The 22573-nt window shown below is 55.3% G+C and overlaps 9 protein-coding genes across 9 annotated transcripts; 5 read left to right on the forward strand and 4 right to left on the reverse strand.

Annotated features, from left to right (window-relative positions):
- Positions 1-154: 154 nt before the first annotated feature.
- PG986_009591 (uncharacterized protein) lies at positions 155-1768 on the forward strand (the record flags this gene model as incomplete). Its single annotated transcript, XM_066845813.1, has 1 exon — positions 155-1768. The coding sequence occupies one exon, from the start codon at positions 155-157 to the stop codon at positions 1766-1768; it is 1614 nt and encodes a 537-aa protein (XP_066698211.1).
- Positions 1769-3172: 1404 nt separating this feature from the next.
- PG986_009592 (uncharacterized protein) lies at positions 3173-5214 on the reverse strand (the record flags this gene model as incomplete). The annotated part of the gene is made up of 2 exons (XM_066845814.1): positions 3173-5161; positions 5212-5214. 2 exons carry the CDS (start codon positions 5212-5214, stop codon positions 3173-3175), a joined length of 1992 nt encoding a protein of 663 aa, XP_066698212.1.
- Positions 5215-5899: 685 nt separating this feature from the next.
- On the forward strand, positions 5900-6677 carry PG986_009593 (uncharacterized protein; the record flags this gene model as incomplete). Its single annotated transcript, XM_066845815.1, has 2 exons — positions 5900-6194; positions 6259-6677. The coding sequence occupies 2 exons, from the start codon at positions 5900-5902 to the stop codon at positions 6675-6677; spliced, it is 714 nt and encodes a 237-aa protein (XP_066698213.1).
- Positions 6678-7020: 343 nt separating this feature from the next.
- On the reverse strand, positions 7021-7678 carry PG986_009594 (uncharacterized protein; the record flags this gene model as incomplete). The annotated part of the gene is made up of 2 exons (XM_066845816.1): positions 7021-7284; positions 7379-7678. 2 exons carry the CDS (start codon positions 7676-7678, stop codon positions 7021-7023), a joined length of 564 nt encoding a protein of 187 aa, XP_066698214.1.
- Positions 7679-8466: 788 nt separating this feature from the next.
- PG986_009595 (histone acetylase complex subunit) lies at positions 8467-8748 on the forward strand (the record flags this gene model as incomplete). The annotated part of the gene is made up of 1 exon (XM_066845817.1): positions 8467-8748. The coding sequence occupies one exon, from the start codon at positions 8467-8469 to the stop codon at positions 8746-8748; it is 282 nt and encodes a 93-aa protein (XP_066698215.1).
- A 1480-nt stretch (positions 8749-10228) lies between these two features.
- On the forward strand, positions 10229-11937 carry PG986_009596 (uncharacterized protein; the record flags this gene model as incomplete). The annotated part of the gene is made up of 3 exons (XM_066845818.1): positions 10229-11526; positions 11589-11705; positions 11772-11937. 3 exons carry the CDS (start codon positions 10229-10231, stop codon positions 11935-11937), a joined length of 1581 nt encoding a protein of 526 aa, XP_066698216.1.
- A 1178-nt stretch (positions 11938-13115) lies between these two features.
- PG986_009597 (mitochondrial 54S ribosomal protein uL30m) lies at positions 13116-13382 on the reverse strand (the record flags this gene model as incomplete). Its single annotated transcript, XM_066845819.1, has 1 exon — positions 13116-13382. The coding sequence occupies one exon, from the start codon at positions 13380-13382 to the stop codon at positions 13116-13118; it is 267 nt and encodes an 88-aa protein (XP_066698217.1).
- Positions 13383-14293: 911 nt separating this feature from the next.
- PG986_009598 (uncharacterized protein) lies at positions 14294-16346 on the reverse strand (the record flags this gene model as incomplete). The annotated part of the gene is made up of 2 exons (XM_066845820.1): positions 14294-15826; positions 15885-16346. 2 exons carry the CDS (start codon positions 16344-16346, stop codon positions 14294-14296), a joined length of 1995 nt encoding a protein of 664 aa, XP_066698218.1.
- A 3523-nt stretch (positions 16347-19869) lies between these two features.
- Positions 19870-21822, forward strand: PG986_009599 (ATP-citrate synthase subunit 2; the record flags this gene model as incomplete). Its single annotated transcript, XM_066845821.1, has 2 exons — positions 19870-20310; positions 20797-21822. The coding sequence occupies 2 exons, from the start codon at positions 19870-19872 to the stop codon at positions 21820-21822; spliced, it is 1467 nt and encodes a 488-aa protein (XP_066698219.1).
- Between the last annotated feature and the right edge of the window lie 751 nt (positions 21823-22573).

Raw genomic sequence — 22573 nt, forward strand, 5'->3', positions numbered from 1 at the left:
CGGTAACTGCGTCCTAGGCGGAATCGACTTTCGCTCGTTCGACTATTCATTCTTTCTATCGGCAACGATATCACTCTCTTTCCGAGATCAGACTACCGAAATCAACCGTGTTTAGACGTCTTACAAGTCAAGCTATACCACCCCCACCGCAACCATGAAGTCCACTACCGTCGCCCTGGGCTTCCTGACCGGCGTCTCCTCCGCCGCGTACAACCACCCCCGTCACTTCCATAATGCCCCCCGCTTCTACCGCCGTGACAATGGCACCGCCGGCGCCTACCCCGTCGCCCAGCCCCCCAAGGAGGAGGCTACTCCCTCGACTACCCTGACCGTGGCCGTGACTAACTACCACACCGTCATCTCTTGCGCGCCTACTGTGACCAACTGCCCGGCCAACTCCAACAACACGGCCGCCATGAGCAGCATGCCCGCTTCCGACTTGGTCACCAAGGTCCAGACCAGCGTCGTTGACCTGTACACCACCGTCTGCCCCGTCACTGCTGCCGAGTCCGTCTCCAAGTCGGTCGTCCAGGCCCACAGCAGCGGCTACATCGTCGGCACCACCCGTGCCCCCGGCCCCGTCCCTACCCCCGCCGGCCCTGCTCCCACTGGCAACGCCCCCAAGCCCGGCGAGTCTGTGTCCGAGTCCGTTGGCACCACCAACGCCGTTCTCACCATGACCGTTGGTCCTTCCGGCTCTCAGTCGGTTGTCACCACCACCATCAAGTCGACCTACACCGCCAAGGTCACTGTCACCAAGCCCGCCGCCCCTGGTGCCCCCAAGGAGACCAGCGGCAACTCCCCCGCTGGTGAGGGTGAGAAGCCCGGCAAGCAGAACAACGGTGGCAACTACCCCGTCGCCCCCAAGCCTTCCGGCCCTGCCAACGCTGCCACCCCCAGCGGCCCTGCCGGCCCTGCCGGCCCCGAGGGAACCACCACCATCCACTCCACCACCACTGGCACTCGCACCGTCACCGTTGCCAAGTCTTCCACTGCCACCCAGAACGCTCCTGCTCCCACCGGTGGTAACGGCAAGACTCCCGGCAACCAGCAGCCCGGTACTCCCGGCAGCGAGGGCCAGTGCAACTGCCCTGCCCCTGTCGCCCCTGCCGCTGCTGACTGCCCTGCTCCCGTCACTGTGACCGTCAGTGCCCCCGCCTCTACCGTCTACGTAACCGCCCCTGCCGCTGCCGCCACTGGTGCCACCGGCTCCGACAAGCCTGCTGCCCCCGGCGCCCAGCAGCCCCAGCAGCCCTCTACCGGTTCCAACCAGCCCGGCTACCCCGCCCAGCCCCAGCAGCCCTCTGCCGGCTCTGACAAGCCCTCTGCCGGCTCTGACAAGCCCTCTGCCGGCTCTGACAAGCCTTCTGCCGGCTCTGACAAGCCCTCTGCCGGCTCTAACCAGCCCGGCTACCCCACCCAGCCCCAGCAGCCTGCTACTGGCTCTGACAAGCCCGCCACCGGCGCCGAGGGTGATGATGACAACTGCGAGGCCGAGGAAGACGTGACCGTCTCCCAGACTGCTACCGTTGTCCCCTACCCCACTGGTGCCCCCAACAACGGCACCATCCCCATGCCTACTGGCGCCGCTGTCAAGCCTTCCAGCGCCGCTGTCAAGCCTTCCAGCGCCGCTGTCAAGCCTTCCAGCGCCTCTGCCAAGTCTTCCAGCGCCGCTCCCCAGCCTACTCCCGTTGCCCTTCCCCCACGGGCGGCTACGCCACTCACCCTATGCAGTAAGCGGGCTAGAGTAATGGCACTCCAGTACTAAAAGCAAGTCCTTGGACCCCCTCCCCCGCGCCCCGTTTGAGGAGAGGATTTCTTTTGTGATTTTTTCCGAGCGGTCAATAGCGTTGTATATTTACTCAAAAACATACGACGAGTTCACGAACCAAAATATATCCGTATAGACTTTTATTACTATTTCTCTTTGGGTATTTCACCGTTGATCGACCTCTTGGGCTACGCATAAGGGAAAGGAGAAGTACTAGTGGGGTGTGGCACCGACACGGTTTTCATAGCAGTGGACACTTTGGAGGCTTCTTCATCTCTCGTGCTTGCGCAGAGGAGGGCCTCGGCAGACTTTCAATTCTTGTATGTAGGGAGACCTTTCAATGGAGATTTCGGTGCGAAAAAAAAAACCCCAAAACCCTACGTTTCATTCTTCGTTCAGTAACATTATGTGATGATAACTTGTGATGACTTATTCCTACGTGGCGACCAATCTACATGTCCTACCGAGACCTGTGGTCTGAGAATAGTTGAACTCTGTGGTCAACGCTTGGGAATGTCAGGTGATGTCAAGTACGATGTCCCGTGCGTATGACGAAATAATCCGATGTAGTGAGTTTGCGGCCCGTCCCGAGTCACGCTTCTTCTTGGTGACGTCTCTTGTCTCGCGCCAAAACGGCCTTCGGTCTGAGACATGACTCGGCTGGCGCGCGAAGGAACGAACCGTGGGGGAACGAACACACAAACAAGTTTAAGGTTGACATAAAAACTAGTAAACGGTTCCCGCATGGCATTTTGTTTGGTTATGTGAATCGAAGGGTTCGCGGTTTCGGATAGAATACCATTCTTACCCTAGATTATATTGGGATCCAGAACGGCGGCGGGGTCGTGTTTATGCTTACCAGATGACGGCCACATGCGTATATCGAGTTTGTTCGTATATGTGAGGTTGTATTGATCAAGGACTGTGTCTGGATACTTGGATGCGATTACTTGCCATTTGATTTCTGGTAGGTTCTTCTGCAGAGGGCCTTTAGATTAGGTGTCAGAAAAGGAGTAGCAGAACGAGTCGGTAAGAAAAACCTACTTACTGGCTGGTCCCTAAAGCGCGCGGTTTGGGTCTACCAACGCCTGCAGATAGCTACTACGTTTGAGGGCCATGAAGGGTACCGCTTAGAGGATAAAAATCAAGCAATGTGATATTGGCCACAGCTTATAGCACTCTGCATCTAGAATTTATATGTATTATTGGTCTTTGTTTGCCACACCCCCACGGGGATATTCATAAAATCGTGATGCTCTTCTAATGGTATAGGGGCACCATTGCCCAACCGTAGTCCTACACTGTAATCAGATCCTTTCCCTTTGATACCCGAGCCCTTTATAGTAAGCAACCTGTCCAACCTGACCGAGCTTAGAAAAAAACAAACACAAACTCTCCTGCTTATCCAAGCAGAACTTTCTCATAAGCCGCCTGATCCAAGTTCGGCATCAGTACCGTCTTCAACGCTGCCCTGCTCTCCGCAATGGCTGGAGCGACCCCCTCGACCTGCTGCAGGTTACTGCGCATGCTCTCCATGTGGTTCCCGATCTGGTGCGCCAGACCCTTCAGCTCATCGTTGTCCTCGAGTCCGACAAAGGCCTTGCCCCCTTCCTCGCCAGAACCGCAAGGCACCAGATCGCCGAGCGCCGCCGCCTTGGAGTCTCTCTCCTTCTCGTGCCGTGATGGCTCCGGCACCAGCACGTGCATCTTGCGGAGCCGCTCGCGGCGCTCGCGGTTCTCGGAGCGGGCGTTGGCGCTCAGGGAGTTGAGGGTCCGGTAGTCGCGGTCGAGCTCGCGCTCCGCGCGCTCCTTTTCCTGCTTGAGGAGCGCCACGCCGTGGAGCAGGGGGTCCAGCTGGGCCTCGAGCGATTGGATGCCGTCGACGGTGCGCTCGAACTGCAGCTCGTCCTCGCGCCGGCCGCTCGTCGACGGCGGCGGGAAGGGCATGCCGCGCGCCAGCTTGGACCGCAGCTTCTGGCGGACGACGTTGAGCGCCGCCGTGGCCTGGGCGTGCCGCTGCTGGTTGTTGAGGCGGAGAAGCACGGGGCGGGACGCCGAGTTGAGCAGGTCGGTTATGCTGGAAATGGACGTCGCGTCTAGGGGCGTCCATTTCTTGTCGATGATGTCGCGGGGTACGCGCCGGGTTCGCGTGGTTAGTTGCCGAAAAGGGGCTTCTGCGGCATCGGGGGATTGTGACCGGTCCTCTGCCTGGGCTGCCGCTGCATGTTTTGATTTCCGTTTCCTCGGAGCCGCCGCGTCGTTCTGGCCCTCTTCAGATTGTCGTTCTAGCTGTGCTGCCTGTTCGTCTTCGGCCTCCGCATCTTCCTCCTGAGCTTGCTGTTGCTCTCTTGATTTCCGTTGCCGCCGTGGTTTGGCATTAGTTTCTGCCTCCCTACTGGTAAGCGATGGTCGGCCACGCTTTCTCTGCTTCACTCGAGTCACCTCTATTGATTCTACCTCGGGTTCGGCTTCGGGCTCGCCTTCAGGCTCCGCTTCGGGCTCCTTCTGTAACGAAGGTTGGCCGCGCTTTTTAGACGGCCTCGGTCGGGGCGTGGAGGCATGATCAGGCATGTCGTCAGGGACATCCTCTAGAATAGGCCGGCCTTTGCCTTTCGGTCCCCTGCGTAGCGGCGGTCTCCCGGAAGCATCATCTGGCTTTTCAGCCGTCTTTTCCGGCTTCTTCTTGCCACCTCTAGGAGAGCGCCGTTCGCGGCCTCCTTGCGGTAAGTCACGGGAAGATCCAGATTCTTCGGCCTCGGACTCTTGATTTGTTGCTCCGCCACCCGGCGAACCTTTGTCTCCTGCTTTCCGGCGTTCGCGAGCACTGCGCCGGAGCAGGCTCGCGTTGCCTTCGTTCTCGTCATCGGCCTCCTCTGCTTCGCCCTCTGGCCCATCTGGTGCCTTTGCTGTCCTCGGCGGCCGTCCCCGTCGTTTTGGTTGTGATTGTTCTGGTTCAACATCTGGTTCGTTCGGAGTATCATCTGGTACCGGCTGTTGAGATTGCCCCTTTCGCCCTCCCCTCTTTGCGCCCAGGTTTCCATTGGTTCGCGGCGCTCCGTTCTCGGGGTTTTCCGCGCCTTTGTTTCCGCCTGCAATTGATGGCCTCCCCTGTTTCCTTTTGCCGGCCGGAGCAGCGTCGGCTTCTACTGGTTCAGGTGCAGGGGGCACTTCGGGTTCGGGTTCAGGTTCTAGTTGCGCCGTCTTTGCCGGTCGCCCACGTTTCCTCGGTCGCGCATCCTCCTCTGGCTCTACCGCTTCTGGCTGTCCGTTTGGCAGAGCGGCTGCTTCTTGCTCTGCCGGCGCCGATGGGGTTTGCGACGCGGTTTCATTGTCTCGAGGCGCGGTTGCACCTCTGCCGCGCTTGCGCTTTTGATTGGCGGTCTCGGGTGCCTGCAAAGTGTTAGCAATTGTTTCCAACAGTAAAATCGAGGGACGCTTACCATGAGAAGCTCACAGGTGTCCGATTGACAGAGGTACGCTGGATATTGCAAGTAAATATACACAAAGCTCTCGAAGGTTGCTGTCGCGTTTGGATTGCTGGAACGCGCTGGAGAGGTTGTGGCTAGTGATGTACAAGCAAGCCACTCAGTCAGTGGTTAGGTACTTACTTGCTCAGTGCTAGGCTAGTGGTTCATGTTAGGAACAAGGATCAGTCGCTGGATGCTCACTCGCCCGGCCAACCAGATCTCAGGGACACTCATCCCCGCTTATAACTGCTGTTGGGGAAGAGCTTAGCTGGCAAGTGCTGGAGGGACCCCCATTTTGGCAATGGGTGAGGGAAGTTGGTCGTGGTCACGAAGAAAAAAAAAGCCCAGGGATGTTTTGCTATTTCTTCCCAATTCCCCGTCTCGTTCATTCTGTTGCATTTTCACAAGTTCTCTCCAAGTTTTCACCTGTACGATAGCATCCCCAGCTTCCAGAAAACCATCTTGAGCCATTCGATTGGTATCAAACCGCAAGTGTCGCCCTTCTCCACTTCGCTTACATCATATCTGGCTTGCTTGCCTAAAACCCCAGCTTTTGTCTCGCGTCAAAGCTCCCTTCCCCAAACCCATCAGAGCTCTTTTTTTGGTCAAGACTTTGGTTATTGTCGATCTGGTCCTCATCACTACATACCCTACAGCCAAGATGCGTTTCTCCGTGACATCAGCTGCCCTGCTGGCCCTGCCGGCTCTGGCCAGCGCCGAAGTGCCCGAGTACCAGGCACAGTTCCAGCATTACCTCGGAAAGATGCAGTCGTACATCCCGAGCCACAGCAAGACCGATCCCGTCCATGCTGCCGAGGCCAAGCTGGGCTCCATGAAGATGGACGTCCTGACCCTCAACAACTGGAGGGAGACTCTCTACGCCGACGTCAAGCCTGGCAGCACTACCCCCGAGGAGTACTGGGTTTTCGTCACGGGTGGAAACAAGACTTGCTTCGGTATGCTTCCCAGCTTCAGACCCACGTGTTAATTGAAGCCGAAAACTGACTCGTCCGAATTTAGGCCATTGCGAGAAGGTCGAGCAAGCCTTCAACGAAACGGCTGGCGCCTTCGCTCTCCTGCCCAACCCTCCCCACACTGGATACCTCAACTGCGAGCAGGAGCCCGTCCTCTGCAACGCCTGGTCGGTCCCGACCGGCACTGTCTGGGTCTTCGAGATGCTCCCGGAGCCTGCGCCAATTGACATATGGGTGAAGCGATTCAACCTGACTACCACTACAAGTGAGGATATCATTGCACGCCACGCTGAAGGATACAAGAAGACCTTCCAATTGCACGAGGGCACATTCCACCCCTTCAATGGCTGGTGGGCTCAGAACCACCTGTCGCTCCCCGTCGGCTACGTTCTGTGGTTCTTCAACGTCGTCCCCAGCTGGCTCTTGATGCTCACGCTCTCCTTCGTGAGCCGATCTATGATGTGAGTACAAATCTGCTCTCGATGCAGCCAGTTCATGCGCTTACACGTTTACCAGGTCCAACCGTATGGCAGGACAACAGGGTGGTGGCCCCCGCCCGGCCGCCACTGGCCAGGCTGTGCGCCGATAAACGCCGAGTAAAGGCGAAGGAGTGTGTAGTGTAGAAGAGTGTCCTGGATAGTAACAAACACCCCACTGGAGGGGGGTATTGCTTTGTCCGACCAACTTGGGGATCTGCTGAGCCCGATAGTCCGGGGGAGTGCGCGCTCGGATGCGCCTGTTTGTATAGCCATAGTTGTCGTACAATACTCCTAATGCTGCAGCAATGCTAGAAACCATACCATTTGCTTCACGTCTTTGATTTACAGACCTCTTGGATGCTGTTTAGACCATCCAAGACTTCACCCTGGAGTTTCGAGTTGGCGAATCGACCGTATCGAAGATCGCTCATGTTGCCGATTGTTTGTTTGACCGACTGCAGCATTGCGGCTTCCTCCTCTTCCAGCTTTTGGATCTCCTGTTCCATATCGATCGCTGCAGCATCTAGTTCGGGGAGGATGGTCATGAGGGTGTGTTTCTTCGGCCGGATTGTACTCGAGGTGGGCCCGAACAGCTACGACAAAGCCACGACATGTTAGCAAATGACCAAGAAGCGAAAGGCCGCAACTGCGGTCTGGCACGCGGTTGGAGGAGGGAGGTCATCATACATTTCTCTCGATTTCGATCTCGTCATCTTGCCCTTCGCCTCGCTCGGCTTCGCGCCGGGCCTTAGCTACAGCGCGGCGGAGAGCCCGTCCCTGCTTGACTTCAGACTCGATGTTGGATGATACAGCTTCTACGACGTTGTTGCGTTGGCGCTGGAGATCGCGGTACAGGGCGCGGATCTGCGGGGAGGAGCGTTGCGACTTGGGGAAGTACGACGTGAACTCCTGGAGCGAGAGTATGGTGGGGAGACTCGAGGGGAGGAGCAGGTAGTTCTGCAGTATCGTTGCTTCGGTGGGCGCCATTGCCTCTTTAGTCGGGTGTAAGAAATGAAGGTGGGAGTAGTGTGGCGAAGGGGTCGTAAAATATCAGATGCAGTAAGGGATGTCACTCTTGTGAATACCAAACCAGGTAGGTGTACGTTGCTGGTGTCGAAGCGTTGAATCCGTTGAAGCAGACAGACAGGGCTGGCTAAGGCGTGGGATGGCGCGAGGCAGGGGTGTCTGTGTAGTAAAAAGTCGCAAGAACGCGTCGCGTGTCCGAGCCCGCCGTAGCTGCAACCACTTAACCGGCGCTACTCATAAATGCCATGGGACAGTGAAGGAAAAGGTCAATAACTCGATCCTCATACTCTATACTCCCAGAACAGCTGAATGAATTGAGGAAGGACCTGCCCCTGGTTCTTGTGGCAATTGAACTTGGCCTAAATTAGAAGATACGAGGCTCGATAAGGTGCTATTTAGGCAATTGTCACCTCGGCGACCTAACATTCAATTATCTACTAGTAGTAGCTGTCTGTCAATCGGCCGTGTTGAGGAAGTCGCCATCGTCCAGTCAGAAGAGTCCATCCGGTGGCCAACGACCGCATCGCCGAAACCCAATCCCCCACCAGGCTCCTTGCATTTAGCAACTTTCTCACTCGGTAAATCTTCTCCATCGGCGACACTCGTCTTTGCAGCTTTGAGACTCTCCTTTCATTGACGCCGACTACATAGACTACATCCGCCTCCCCTCAAGATGGCCCCTTCAAAACAGGCGCCTCTGCCTCCCCTTTGCCAAGGATGAGAAGGTCCTCTGCTTTCATGGCGACCTGATGTACGAGGCCAAGATCACCGATCTTCGCAGCGCCTCGGACCACACCAACACTAACCCTCAGACCATCAAGGCCGACGACGCCCAGTACCGCGTGCACTACAAGGGCTGGAAGGCCTCGTGGGACGACTGGGTGGCCCAGGACCGCATCCGCAAGTTCACGGACGATAATAAGACCCTCGCCGCCCAGCTGCAGGCCGCCGCTCGTCTTAGAAACGCCGGCGGCAGTAAGAGCGCCAAAAGGCCATCGGCAAGGCGGCCGGCCCGGGCGAGAGCGAGATGAGCTCGGCGCGCGGCAGTGAAGAGCGAGCCGCCACCAACTCCTTCGCTGGACGGGGCCCGCGACGAGGCCGTGACTACGAGCTTGAGAGTGTGAGTCCATCCCCTTTTTCTTTTCGTTTTTCCCTTCATTTCCCCGCCATCTTCTACAAAGCCCTAGTGGCTGTCGCTCATGACACGAGATGATTGTGTGCTTTGCTGTGCTTTGGGGACCAAAGGAGCTACCGGTGACCCGGAGCCCCCATGATTGGACAACCGACTGGAGAATCTCACGGGGTAACGCCTGCGCTACCTGACAATCGCTGTTGCCTTGGTTCTCCTATCCGAGCTGGATTCAGAAGTCAGAACCTACTGGGTGGGGGCTGTCCGAGTCTCTACATTCACCCCTGATGAGACGTGCTTGGGTTTGCATTGCATTGGTTCACCATCGGCACGATACTCCTGCAAGAAGGTTCTAGGACATTGGCGATAAGGCCCTATGTCACTATCCTGGCTCACCTACCCGCGGGCAACTGGCCTTACTCTCAAAGTGCTACGTCTGTTTAACCCTGCAACTTAGAGCTGTTGGTGTTGAGAACCCCGCGGGAGGAGACAACTTCGATAAGAAAGTCGATTATCGCGGGGTAGCCCCTGAGGAAACCAAAACCAGCAATTGTGGTCGTGTGGGAATTCAGCTTGAGAATTTTGTCAGTTAATGGTGGTAATCGGCCGAAAAAGCCGAGCTGAGATACGCCTTACCCACCCACTGTCCGAGCTGCTGTACCTTGAACCTCGACGTTGTGCTGTTTTGGCATATCAGGGTGGGAGCAAAGGCCGCCATAGGCGCCTACTCTGTGCAAGCTGTGTGGGCAAGTTGATACCTGAGGAGGTTGAGCAAGCTTTGCCCATCCACCCACGCGACTTTGGACTTCTCACCTTCTCAGGCGCCTTTACTAGTGTATGCGTGCACTTGGGAAGTCCACCATTGCCTCTCCTGCAAGACCTCCGGTCATCTGCGCTTGGCAGTCTTGTTACGACTTCAACACACAGTTTGGGAGGTGAGCTCTGGTTCTGCTCAAAATCTGCTCCCGCACCTCCTCCAGTTGGGTTCTCTGGACAACGGCTGTATGGGATCTGGGGGGAACGCACCAGGAACAGTCGAATTTCCCCTTCCACACCTGTTGTCGCCTGCATTATTGGCAAGTTTCTCTTTCTCTGAGACCTCGATTATTCCACAATCGCAACCGCGTCACTCTTCCTTGGAGCCTCACGCTCCCTCAACCAATCGGAACCTTGCAACACAGTCACCAGTTCACCTTTTCCATCCCTCCACCATCATGGCTACGGAATTCAGCAACAAGCGCCCCGTGCGTACCCACAAGAAACCCGAATCCTTTGGATATCCAATCGAATCACAAGCACAACCAGACACAAGTCGTCCCCTTTCGGGTTCAAGCAGAACGCGGAACCAAGCCAGGCAAGAGCAACTTGATCTTGAGAGAGCCATGGAGGAGTCCCTGCAGGTAGTTCCTTCTTCAGTGGCCGCAGAAGATGGCGATGCGGCTTCGGGAATCTCTTGCCAACCTACTACGGTGTATGGTGGCCTCTTTGATGGTGCCAACACTGCTCCGATGGCTGCAGCTGCCCAACGTGGTTTAACAGCCGCAGTTCCCAAGGCTGCAAATGCCGCCGAAGCGACTGTCGCGCGATGCCAGCCCAAAGCAAAACGCAAACTGGCTGGTACTCCACCTCCTGCTAAGCGAAGCAAAGTAGCCAAAGTCAAAGTTGATTCTGATGTGGCAGGGAGTCAGCCCGTCGCGACTGTTACCAAGCCGGCGCGCTTGACACGTCAGAAATTTCAAGAACAAGCAAAGACATTCACAGGCAAGGAGGATGAATATTTTAGGGCGGCGCAGAAGTACGACCATCTGACAAAACTTCCTTCTGCCGGCCACGAATATGTCAGCACCACAAGGACAGGAGCTCCTCGTTTGCTACGCACTTGCAATGATCCTCCTTACACAATCTACGTCAATGCTGTAGTAGAGCACCCTAAGATCAAGGAGGCCCAGAAACGTGGGGTTTTCACCAAGACGATGGCTCAGTACTACCTCCATATGAAGCCTGGTGTCAACATACCTGTCGCTGGCATACCCCTGGACAAGCGCCAAGAAATCCAAGCCAGCGAGGAACTCAAGGGCAGTCTGAAAAAGCCTCAAGCTGCAAAGGAGGGCCCAGCGAGCGCTGTGGTGGCTTCAGCGAGCGAAAAACGCTCTACACGCTCAGCAGCGACAAAGCCGGCATTCAGCAACGGTTCAGTTCCTCTGGCTCTAGTACTTGAGGCTCTAGATGGTCAACAGACATTCATTGAAGAGGCCACAAAGGCCATGAACCCCACCGCCCAAACCCCTCGGACACTAAGTGATGTCCATGAGCAAGCGCTGAATTACACTCCTGATCTCACCTTTGGCCCCATTTCTTCCTTATTGGACATTCTTGAGAGACGTGCTAAACATGACTTGTCTGAACAGGAGGAAGCTTTCTATGCGCGGCCATCGATCAAAATCATCATCCCCGACATGCTTAAGGGACTCCTCGTGGATGATTGGGAGAACGTGACCAAGAACAACCAGCTTGTTCCTATCCCGCACCCCAAGCCTGTCGCCAAGGTCATGGACGACTACCTGGCCTACGAGAAGCCGCGTCGCACCGAAGGTTCTGCTGCGATTGACATACTGGAGGAGACTGTTTCGGGCTTGAAGGAGTACTTTGACAAGTGCCTTGGCCGAATTCTGCTCTATCGGTATGTAGCTTCTCTGGAAAGGCCTCATCCCCCCACGAGAAGCCTTGCTAATGCAAAACTAGATTTGAGCGCGCACAGTACGCTGAGATTCGTGAGAAGTGGACGTCCGGTGGATCTGACGTGCAAGGCAAGACCCCCTTGCGATACCTATGGTGCAGAGCACCTGATGCGTTTGATTAGTAAGTTCTTTTTTTTCTCCCGTCGTGGGTGTTGCTTCGGCTTGTTAACATTGTTGTTTTAGCGAGCCTTCCGGAACTTATTGCGCAGACCAACATGGATCAGCAGTCCGTCAACCGTCTGCGTGAAGAGCTCAGCAAGTTCTGCCAGTGGCTGGAGAGAAACGCTGGCACCTATTTCGTCAGCGAGTACGAGAGCCCCAATGCCGAATATGCCGAGAAAGCCAAGAACTAGTTACTCCTAGGTTGAAGACTGAGGCATTGGTATTAAGGGCTACGCGTTCTCTCACGCCACCAGAAATCGCACACACACGCAGTCCCTTCCCTGCAGTGTTTTGAGACAGAGTTTTGTACGATACAGCGAGAGCCGCTACCGTTGCTGCACTCGCAGAACAGGTCAATCACGGCATTGCAAAAGGTGCTTCCGGTTATGGCTACCCCTTACTGTGTTTTGACGAACCACGATGACACCCTCGAGAGCAGAGTAGCATGCCTCGTGAAAGGGGAAAGGGAACGGGAAAGGGTTTCCCCAAGACACAACACAACATCCGTGTGCTTACACCCCATAATTCCGATCAGGCATACAGGATCGATAGTCCTAAGAATAGAGGCCATAGGGTAGTAGTACGCAATGCGATAAAGATTGATAGATACTGGTTTTCGTGTTTGGTTGTATGTATCCAGGGCACTTGAACATGCGGTTCCTTTGCCTCCTCCCTTTACCAAAACAAGCCCCATGGTATCAGGTAAGGTCTTAGTAAATGTGCAAAAGCACATACTCGTAGTCGAGAGAGCCGACTTCTCCCCCTTTACTAATGCATATTTCTTGAAAGCTCAATTACCTGTGCTGACAACTGCTGCTCATCGCGCCCTGTCGAGTATTTTGGACGCTCTCCCGCCAATTGAAACCATGCGAGTTGTTATTGTGTCCATGAATAGTCTCTATACAAGTCAGTCCAATTCGCATCTCATTTTTTCCTTCATTTCGACTGCCGTTCAAGGAACCCGCCCTTGAGACCGGCTGTGACAACATGCACAGGCTGAAGGAGATGGAACATTGGTTTGGATTAGTTGTCATCGTTATTGGTACAGGTTCTTAAGCTGATGTACAAGTATATATGCATATCATTATAGCTTGCGTGGGTGTGAGTGAGGCCGAAGAAGCGAGTCGTATTCGTATGTGAAGACAGTCCTGAGGCGCGCTTATCCCCCTTTCCCTCCATTCTTCCCCGTCACTTGGGGCATGGCCATCGTGGTCGCCGTGAGAACTTCAAAGAGTCAACAGCCGAGACCCCGCCCGCTCCCTCGCCTCCTCCCTCCACGGTTTGATGTGATGCGCTGGCAATTCCATGCCTCCCTTGTTTTTCTTGTTTTTCTTTCTTTTTTATTCCGTTTGACTTTCGCTGCAGCCTTTCACCGCGGCACCGCCTTCTCCAACCAGAACCCGCGCTCCGGCCTCCGCTCCTCGCGCAGCTCCTTGGGCGTGAGGGCGCGGTCGACCTCGCTGACGCGGACCAGCTCCTTGACCTTCATGATCATACCGGCGAACTGGGGCTCGACGGGGTGAAAGACGGTCTGGGAGCGCTTGCGCAGGCCCAGGGCGGCCAGGGCGCCGCGGGTCCGCTCGGGCAGACCGATGGCGGACCGGTGGAGGGTTATGCGGAAGTAGGACGCCGACATGATATGTGTGTGTGTGTGTGTATGCTTCTCTTTTCTCGGCAATGGATGTTGCTGCCCTTTCTCTCTTCTCGTTTTTGTCTTCTCGGGTGTTTGCCCGCCGTAGACCGGAATTCGTGTACTTGCGTGAAGGGAACCCGAGATCCAAGGAAAGCTGCAATCAGGATGGGGCCAAGGGAATTTCTGTGCAGCACGGGTTCTGTCAATACCGGGTCATCGTCGCGTTAGGGCTGCAGATTAAGATGTGCATACCTTTAAAGCTGTCAAGACCAGTTCTCAAAAGTGCCAATTGATGAATCGCATCTCTCGGTGCACTGTGAGTAGACAAGTCGGGTACAGCATCGTCAAGCCTGGGAACTTTTGGGAAGGGCCGAGATTTTGCCGGCTTATCGATTATTCAAGTACATGTACCTACTGCTCAAGCTTTCGCATGCTTGGTACGTACAAGATCCCTAATGCCCCTATTTGATACTACTTTCCCCCGATAGACTGCCTACTAAAGGCACGGTTACTTGTACAGATAGCGTAATAATGCCATCAGAAGCCCCAACTTTGGTCAACAATGCTTGGATCTGAACTCCCTCGCTACGCTAGAAAACATGGCCTAGGCAGCAGATATTCAGAGTCCAGCACACGGGTTGCCATCAATGCGTCTAACGGTCTAATGTGTAGGGCAGGCACTCAGCAAATGGCATACGCGAAGTAGAAGTCATACGGTCTATTAGCTGCGGCCCTTAATAGGCCACTCATCGTTGGGATGTTATATATTCTTCTCGTACAGACACCTCGGCACCTTGTTGCCGAGAGGTCTACACTGCTACGACTTTGCTTGTTTCCCCGATCCCGTCTAAAGCAAGGCTCCCTTTACCCCATGCCGATAAAAAGTCAAACAACTGTACATTCCATGGGCGTGTTTATTTGACAGACACCTCAACTCTGCCCTCACCCACCGACCCAGATGTGGCCAGGGTGGGCAGAAGGTAGGTGATGTCATCCCAAGGATGACGGTACAGACCAGTACGCAGGCGCTTCTGGTCGAGGTAGTGGGCAATCAAACCGATGCTGCGACCCAACACGAACAGACCGTTCAGGACACCCATGTTCATGTAGTCCTCAGCCTCCTCCAACGTGAAGGCACCGCAGTTGCGCATCAGATCCACGAAGCAGACGGCAATACAGCCGTCCACGTTGAGGATCAGGTTGTCCTTCTTGGAGGTAGTCACAGTCTCGACAGCCAAGGCATAGTCGAGCAGCTTGTGGTTGGGAAACTTGGCAAGAACGTACTCCTTTACCAGCTCAACACGCAGATCAGGGTTGTTCCGCGACTTGATGCGGTGACCAATACCGGGAATGAGCTTGTTCTGCTTGCGCATGGAGTCAACAAATTCACGGGGGCTGAGGCCAGAGTCAGCAGCCTTGGCGAACTCCTGGGCGGCTCCATCCAGAGCACCACCGAATCGGGAACCGATGGTAAGGAGACCAGCGACCAGAGAGCTGATCAGATCCTTGCCAGCACGGGTGGTGATGATGGTGTTCATGGCACCAGACACGGCGGGACCGTGGTCGGCGGTGAGCATGAGAACCATCTCCAAGAACTTGGAGGCGAAGTCGGGGAGACGGCGGCGGAACCACAGCAGAGACATGACACCGCCAATGCCGATATCCTCTTTGAACACGTCGGAGATGGGCATACCGGCGTACAGAAGCTCTTGGCCACGATCATCAGAGATGGTGGAGATGAAGGCAGCAGGCTTTCGGATAAGTCCGAGCTCCTGGGCCCACGAGTAGTCAATGGGGATCTTGGGGACGACGGGCTCGGCCTGGGGAACGATGACCTTCTCGCTGACGAGCTTGTCGTAGACAATCTTCAAAGTCTGGGGGAGATCCTCGAAGGTGTCGGGCACGTAGATGCCGGCCTCCTTCATGCTCTTGTTCTTCATGGCGGCAGTCTCGAGCTGAGAGTTGGCGAAAGAACCAGCGTGGCCGAACTGGACCTCCGTCTTGAACATGCTGGCGCAGGTACCAATGGCCCAGGCCACAATAGGCTTGGTGATGACACCCTGCTTGACAGCCTCAATCACCTTGTACTCCTCAACACCACCAACTTCACCGAGCAGAACAAGGATCTTGCACTCAGGGTCGTTCTGGTAGCGCAGCATGTGGTCGATGAAAGTGGTACCGGGGTAGCGGTCACCACCAATGGCAATACCCTCGTAGACGCCGTCGGTGTTTTGAGCGATGATGTTGTTCAGCTCGTTGGACATACCACCAGACTTGGAGACGTAGCCAACGGAGCCCTTGCGGTACAGCTTGGAGGCGACGATGTTGTCCATCATACCACCAGTGTTGCCGATCTTGAAGCTGCCGGGCTTGATTCCACCAACGGTGGCGGGACCGATGATCTGGACACCTTTCTTGCGCGCAACGTGGGCAATCTCACGAGCTCGCTATTTCACGACCAGTCAGTATTTGAGGCTATCTTGTAGTAGACATGGTACAACTTACTCGCTCGGGGACACCTTCGGCAATGATGGCGATAGTCTTGATCTGGGAGTTCTCCATCAACTCCATGGTGGAGCTGTAGACACTACGGGAGGAAGCGAAGTTGACGACCACATCAACGTCGGGGTGCTTGGCCATAGCCTGGTCAACCTTCTGGTACACGGGCAGCAGCGTCTCGCTGGTTCCCCAGTACATCTTGCTGACGAACTGGCCACCAAAGGTGTAGATGATACCGGCCACCGAGGGAGTTGCTCGCTTGCAGATGAAGTCAAAGTCGAGCATACCCTGGACGGCACGGGGCTGGAGACCGTAGACAAAGCATCGTGTCTTGTCATTGAAGAGAGCGTGTGACGGGAGGGGGCTCAGAGGTCGGCTGGGAGCGGCGAACCGGGTGATGTTGTCGTTGGCCGAGAGGCCACCGGCGGCGGAGGTGCCACTGACACCGTTCGTGGTAGCCGTGGACATGTTGCGTGTGGAAAATCCCGAGACTGGCTAATTGTTGGTCTGTTCAAACACGCAGATGCTGTTAGTGAATGGATTGCAGCAAACGCCCAGAGATATGAGTTGAACAGTATCGAGCTTTTCCAAAACCCCACGATAACGGACAGGAGAGACCCGCAGAATTAGGAAGTGCGATGTCGAATGGCTCTCGTCAGAATATCAGGACGGGGAGATATTCTGGACACGTAGGAAACACCCTTTCTCAAGTCCGAGCAAGATACATCCCGAGCCCTTGACGGGAGAGACAACTAGATGCAGCAAGCTGGCGTTTCCCGCCAAAGACACGGCAGCAACACAGGGCAAGGGCGGCGGGGGTGAGGGCCAAAGGCAGAGCAAGGCAAAGCAGAATACTTACCTTCTTGGTGGATGAATGTGTTGGACCTCAGAGTGTCTTCTGAGCTTCGCACAGAGGGTATATGAAGCAACAATGGCCGAGTTGAAGTGGGAGGAAACGGAATGAATGGATAATCCTCAAATGGGGAAGCAGTTTGAGGAGGGAGGTCGAGCTTTTTTTCGGGTTGCCTGAGAGTCGACTTTGGCTTGCAATGGGTACCGACGACGGGGATGGAGCAAAACTTGGGGGGTTCCAAGATTGCACAGACTTGGAGCTTGTAAAGTCAAGTGCCCGCCAGGAACGACAATGCAGAGCACAACTAAAAGAAGCTCCCCAATTCTCTCAAATTGAATTGATCGAGGTCGGCCGCGGGGGCTAGTAGGGATTAGGCAATGCCAAAAGAGGTGAGCCAATCACGTCGACCCTGCCGGGCTCGTTGTTAGCGAGTAGCACTACTGTACTCTGGCGGTACTTGCAGGCCTGCAGGCGTGTGCATCCATCTGATGGGAAGGAATCCAATTGAGTGCGAGAGGGATGCAGCGGCTGAGGGGCCCCCAATACCGTCATGCAGAGGCGCCTGGCCCCGGGAAGAAGCCGTTGTTCTCTCGGGTTCGACGAGACTTACCCTAATCTGACCTGATCATGAATAAATGCCGTTGTTCTTGTTTTGTTGTCTGTTTGTTTTTGGTTTTCTTCCAAACCAGCGCTGTACCTGCTGTACCAATGGCAAGAACAATTCTCTCAAGGAAAGAAAGAGCTCAAGCTTGGGACTGGCTGGCCCCGTAACCCGTCCTCCGTAGTGCAGTTGACCGGAATAATAGTTGGGGTAAAATTCTCCTAGACTTGTTGAAGTCGGTTTTTGGCGGTGCCGCTGTGCCTTGCTCGCCGGGTTCGCCTTGCTGCTACACGACAAGACCAGTGCGCTGTTGCTGCTGGACCGCTAGTCCTGAGCGGTTGCGTGTGTGTGTGTGTGAGTGGGCTGCGTTTGTTGGTCTGATTAAGCTGACCGACTCGAGCCTCCCAAGCTGATGTGCTAGCAATTGGAGTTGAGGATGGGGAGAACCCCTCCATCGACCCTGAGGATCATGCAGGGGTCCGAACTTTCTGGCCATCTTTTTTGGCTGGTGTCGGGCCCCGGGAACCGCTTAGGTACTTGGCCGCTGGTCTTAGTCGACGGACCTGAGTGTCCAGACCCCGCCTTTTCCGAAGTACCCGGTACTTTTGCCCTATACTGCTATATCCCGATCGCCAACGGCTGTCCAGCTCCGAGAGCAACAGAGCAACATCGACCACGAATGCGAAGTATTCGCCGAAACGACGGGGACTCGTTCGCTTGAGCGAGTCAGCTCTCATGACATCTCACCTATAATAGACGCGAGGGAAGTAATCGCACCTCCGATGCTGCTCTGCCGAACAACTCCGGGCATCGCTCACAACTTCCGAAGTATAGAGGATTCTCGCCTTCAGGCTGACATAATCAACCTTCAGCAACTCCGAATACTCGCGCATGGTACTCGGTGTCGCACTCGGGCGTGTCCTGAAAAAGCCCTCCCAATATACAATGTTTGGGTAATCGGCTGATGGCCACAAACATCTCCGGATAGTCCATGCCTGGCAACTGGGCGCGCACCTCCTGGACGTTGAGTCCGGAGCACCCCCAAACGTCCCATATTCGGACATCGATGGTCCTATCTCAAAACGGTTGCTTTTGACCCGCCCGGCGGCTGATCGCTAGAAACAAATCATCTGAAACTAGACGAGATGGACGAGAAACTATTCTCTGTAGCTAAAAAAGCTACATGGCAGCTAGCAGTGTGATAAATCTAATATCAGCGAAGCCGCTGCTTGCGTGCATAATGCGCCCCTGGGGATTCCAAGCTTGCTGATTGTCTCACTGTAAGCAAGCCGTCGCATGCCTGTTGCCGTGTGTCATCAAGCAAGATCAGGGCACGTCAGATTCATCCCGCAGGAGCTTCGATGAGATTACCTCGTGCAAGGGAATCCCATACATGCGAAGTGGCGTAGCGGCCTTCTAACCCGAGTGCGGTCGACGACAACCTCAAAGTTGCGTGCGCAAATGTTCCGAGCACGGGGAGTTCTTGTTGGGGTATTCGGTACTTCGGCCGTGGCTGACTACGCCGGGGTCAGCAGCGCCGAGCGAAAATCCCCAATAGGTTGGGACAGGTACCGCGCCGGTACTCCATGCTAAAGTTGCGGTGGGCACTCGCCATGGATTTTAGCGTGCTGGCCTAGCGTGACCCCTCCAAAAGAGTGAGATTGAGATTTGAGAGAAGCAAGTAGGGGGAGGAGGGCTTGGAGCGGTGCTGGGCTGGGCCGGAGCCCAGTCAGAAAGAGAATGAGAGAGAGAGAGCGAGAATACGTGTGGTGTAGCCGTGTAGGAAGAGCAAGATGTGCTGCAGGGCCGGCCAATGCCAAATGCCAACGCCAATGGCAACGCCAACGCCAATGGCGAGAAGCAACGCACTGGACCATGGAGGGAAAAAACGGTCCCACGCACTTGCGCCAGCAGACGGGGGGCCCTGAGAGCCAAAGTATACCCCCCCAAAACCGGCCCAAACCAAATGGGAGAGCTCCCATTGATTCATCTGTTGCACCTCGAAATTTTCGAATGACATCCCCGTTCTTGCTGCCCTCAATCCCGATTCTCCAGACACTGCCTGCCCACTTCTTCAAGTGTTCCCTCCTGCTGTCCAGTCTTCCAACTGCTACAGCATCTTCACTCTCTTCCCGCCATCGGATCGTAACTTCACAGCTTCCTCCCACTTGAGAGAGAGAACTGCTGGGCATCATTGCACAAAAGGTGAGCTGGAGATCCCAGTTGCTTCCCTCCATGCCATTGAATCCCACGCCTCGGTGCGGTTGCTGCAAACTGGCATCCACGCACCAGAGCCGAATCCACTGCAAGCAATAAAGTCGACCCAGGCCCCGTGGCAAGTTCCAATGCCGACTTCTGCACTGGGTTCCTCTCTTGCTTGCCCTCGCACCTTGAACGGAACAACACCACTTAGATGCATCCCGCCGAGAGCTCATTTTGCTGACGATTTCCTCTCGACAACTTCGCAGACAACCACAGAACAGAGCCAACATTGAGATAGCCAGACTCCTCTGCAAACCTCAAGACTCTCCCACAAAATGTCCGCCAAGTCGATTTTCGAGGCCGACGGCAAGGCCATCCTCAACTACCACCTCACCCGGGCACCCGTCATCAAGCCCACCCCTCTGCCCAAGCCCGCCACGCACAATGCTCCTCCCAGATTAGCATCTCTCTACTTCCCCGAGGATGCTGAGGTCAGTGCTGTTCTGGACCAGGCCGAGGTCACCTACCCGTGGCTCCTCCAGGCCGACGCCAAGTTCGTCGCGAAGCCCGATCAGCTCATCAAGCGCCGAGGCAAGAGCGGCCTGCTGGCCTTGAACAAGCCGTGGCCCGAGGCCAAGGCCTGGATTGCTGAGCGCGCCGGCAAATCCCAGAAGGTTGAGCACGTTGAGGGTGTTCTGCGCCAGTTCTTGGTTGAGCCTTTCGTGCCTCATCCTTCCGACACCGAATACTACATCAACATCAACTCCGTCCGAGAGGTGAGTAAAAGGCCCTTGATTCCTTTTCCCTGACACAATCTGGCCCGGCTGTATATCAACAAGCCAATATGTCGACTTTGCATTGCAAGCCAGGCATTGGCGGTGCGGTTCATACACGGAACCTCTGGTTCAGAGAGAGAGAGAGAGAGGAAGAAAAACAAGATGTTCTTGTATTCTCGAGAATGAAGTATCATTCACGAAAACCGAGGATGGTTGAGGAGTAATGTCGCAAAATTAATGCGTCCCTATCAAGTGGTTGTGAAGGCATTTTATTGCGCTCATCCGGGGCCATGAGCTCAGGTCGTTTACGGGCGAACGGAGGCTAAACCGCTTTGCTTGGGCACCCACTCACTCAAGAGCACAATCCACCTACCGCAAACGCGGTATAACCCCGAAACAGCCCCGTCCCCTGTAGCCCCAGCGTCATCGTATCATTTATTCATCTACAAACGCTCGATAGCACTCTGACTAACTTGGCGTAATTAGGGCGACTGGATTCTCTTCACCCACGAGGGTGGTGTCGATGTCGGTGATGTTGACGCAAAGGCCGAGAAGCTGTTGATCCCTGTTGACCTGTCAGAGTACCCTTCCAACGAGGAGATCGCTTCCACCCTGCTGAAGAAGGTTCCTCAGGGTGTTCACAATGTCCTGGTCGACTTCATCTCGCGCTTGTACGCCGTCTATGTTGACTGCCAGTTCACCTACCTCGAGATCAACCCCCTTGTGGTCATCCCCAACGCCGATGCCACCTCCGCCGAAGTTCACTTCCTTGATCTTGCTGCCAAGCTCGACCAAACTGCTGACTTCGAGTGTGGTGTCAAGTGGGCTATTGCACGATCGCCTGCCAACCTGGGCATCATGGCTCAGTCCTCTGCAGGCGACAAGATCAGCATTGATGCCGGTCCCCCCATGGAGTTCCCTGCTCCCTTCGGACGTGAACTCTCCAAGGAAGAGGCTTACATTGCCGAGCTCGATGCCAAGACTGGTGCGTCTCTCAAGCTGACTGTCCTGAACGGCAACGGACGCATCTGGACCCTGGTCGCTGGTGGTGGTGCTTCCGTCGTCTACGCCGATGCCATCGCTTCGGCTGGCTTCGCCGACGAGCTTGCCAACTACGGTGAGTACTCTGGTGCTCCCACCGAGTCGCAAACCTACCACTACGCCCGCACAGTCCTCGACCTCATGCTCCGTGCCCCCATGGATCCCAAGGGCAAGGTCCTCTTCATTGGTGGAGGTATTGCCAACTTCACCAACGTTGCCTCCACGTTCAAGGGTGTCATCCGGGCTCTGCGTGACTACGCCAAGCAACTGAACGAGCACAACGTCCAGATCTGGGTACGACGTGCTGGTCCCAACTACCAAGAAGGTCTCAAGAACATGAAGGCCGCGACACAAGAGCTTGGTCTCACTGCCCACATCTTCGGCCCCGAGATGCACGTGTCGGGTATCGTCCCTCTGGCGCTCGTCCCCGGAAAGTGGGAGGAGGGCAAGGTTCAGGAGTTCCAGGGTTAAGCTAGGATATGAGGAGACATGATAGATACCCCTACTTAGCGATGAAGACATGACGGGGTCATCGGCTACAATTGATGGGTTTTAGCGGGTGATAGTGGTGCTCTATGATTATGTACGTTGATGAAGTAGATCGGCGTCGACCAAGCCGCAAGCATGCAGTGGCGTAAGCTTTTGATGCCAGGTATACGCGGATGGCTGATCGATCTGGGTCTAGAAGGCATTGCATGGTTTTGAGCAAAGGACAACGAATAGACAAACTTGTAATATGACCACTGCGGTCCTTGATACTCGCTTGCCCACTTGGACTTATGTGAACTACGCAAGATGTGTAGGTGACATTCGCGGCGTGAAGCGTAGGCGTATCTATTGCATGATGGGTATTGGCTGGGGAGACCGTCTACAGGCCGGCCGGCTGGGAGATACACTTTACGGCACACCCGAGACCTGAGTTCACATGTTGGAGGAACTACACGTCCACACTTATACGCCCCCTGAAGCAAAAGAGAGTCTCGCCGGGCCAGACTCGGTGTCGGCCCGCGATCGACAGGTTTGGGATACGCAGAACCGCATACGATAGCACTCAAGCGTCCAAAGGTTGAGCACAGTCGCGCATCGCTTGTGGATAGTAACAAGGACTACAGCATGCTCTAGAACATTTCAGTAATCGGATGTGCAATTGAGTTTAGCGGACAGCAATGCTATAGTAGCCCTTCACAGTCCACCGGGCCCCTCAACCTCACGTCGGGCAAGT

The sequence above is a fragment of the Apiospora aurea genome (genome assembly GCF_038362705.1).
Source record: "Apiospora aurea strain CBS 24483 chromosome Unknown utg000006l_segment0_segment0, whole genome shotgun sequence".
Classification (NCBI taxonomy): Eukaryota; Fungi; Ascomycota; class Sordariomycetes; order Amphisphaeriales; family Apiosporaceae; genus Apiospora; species Apiospora aurea.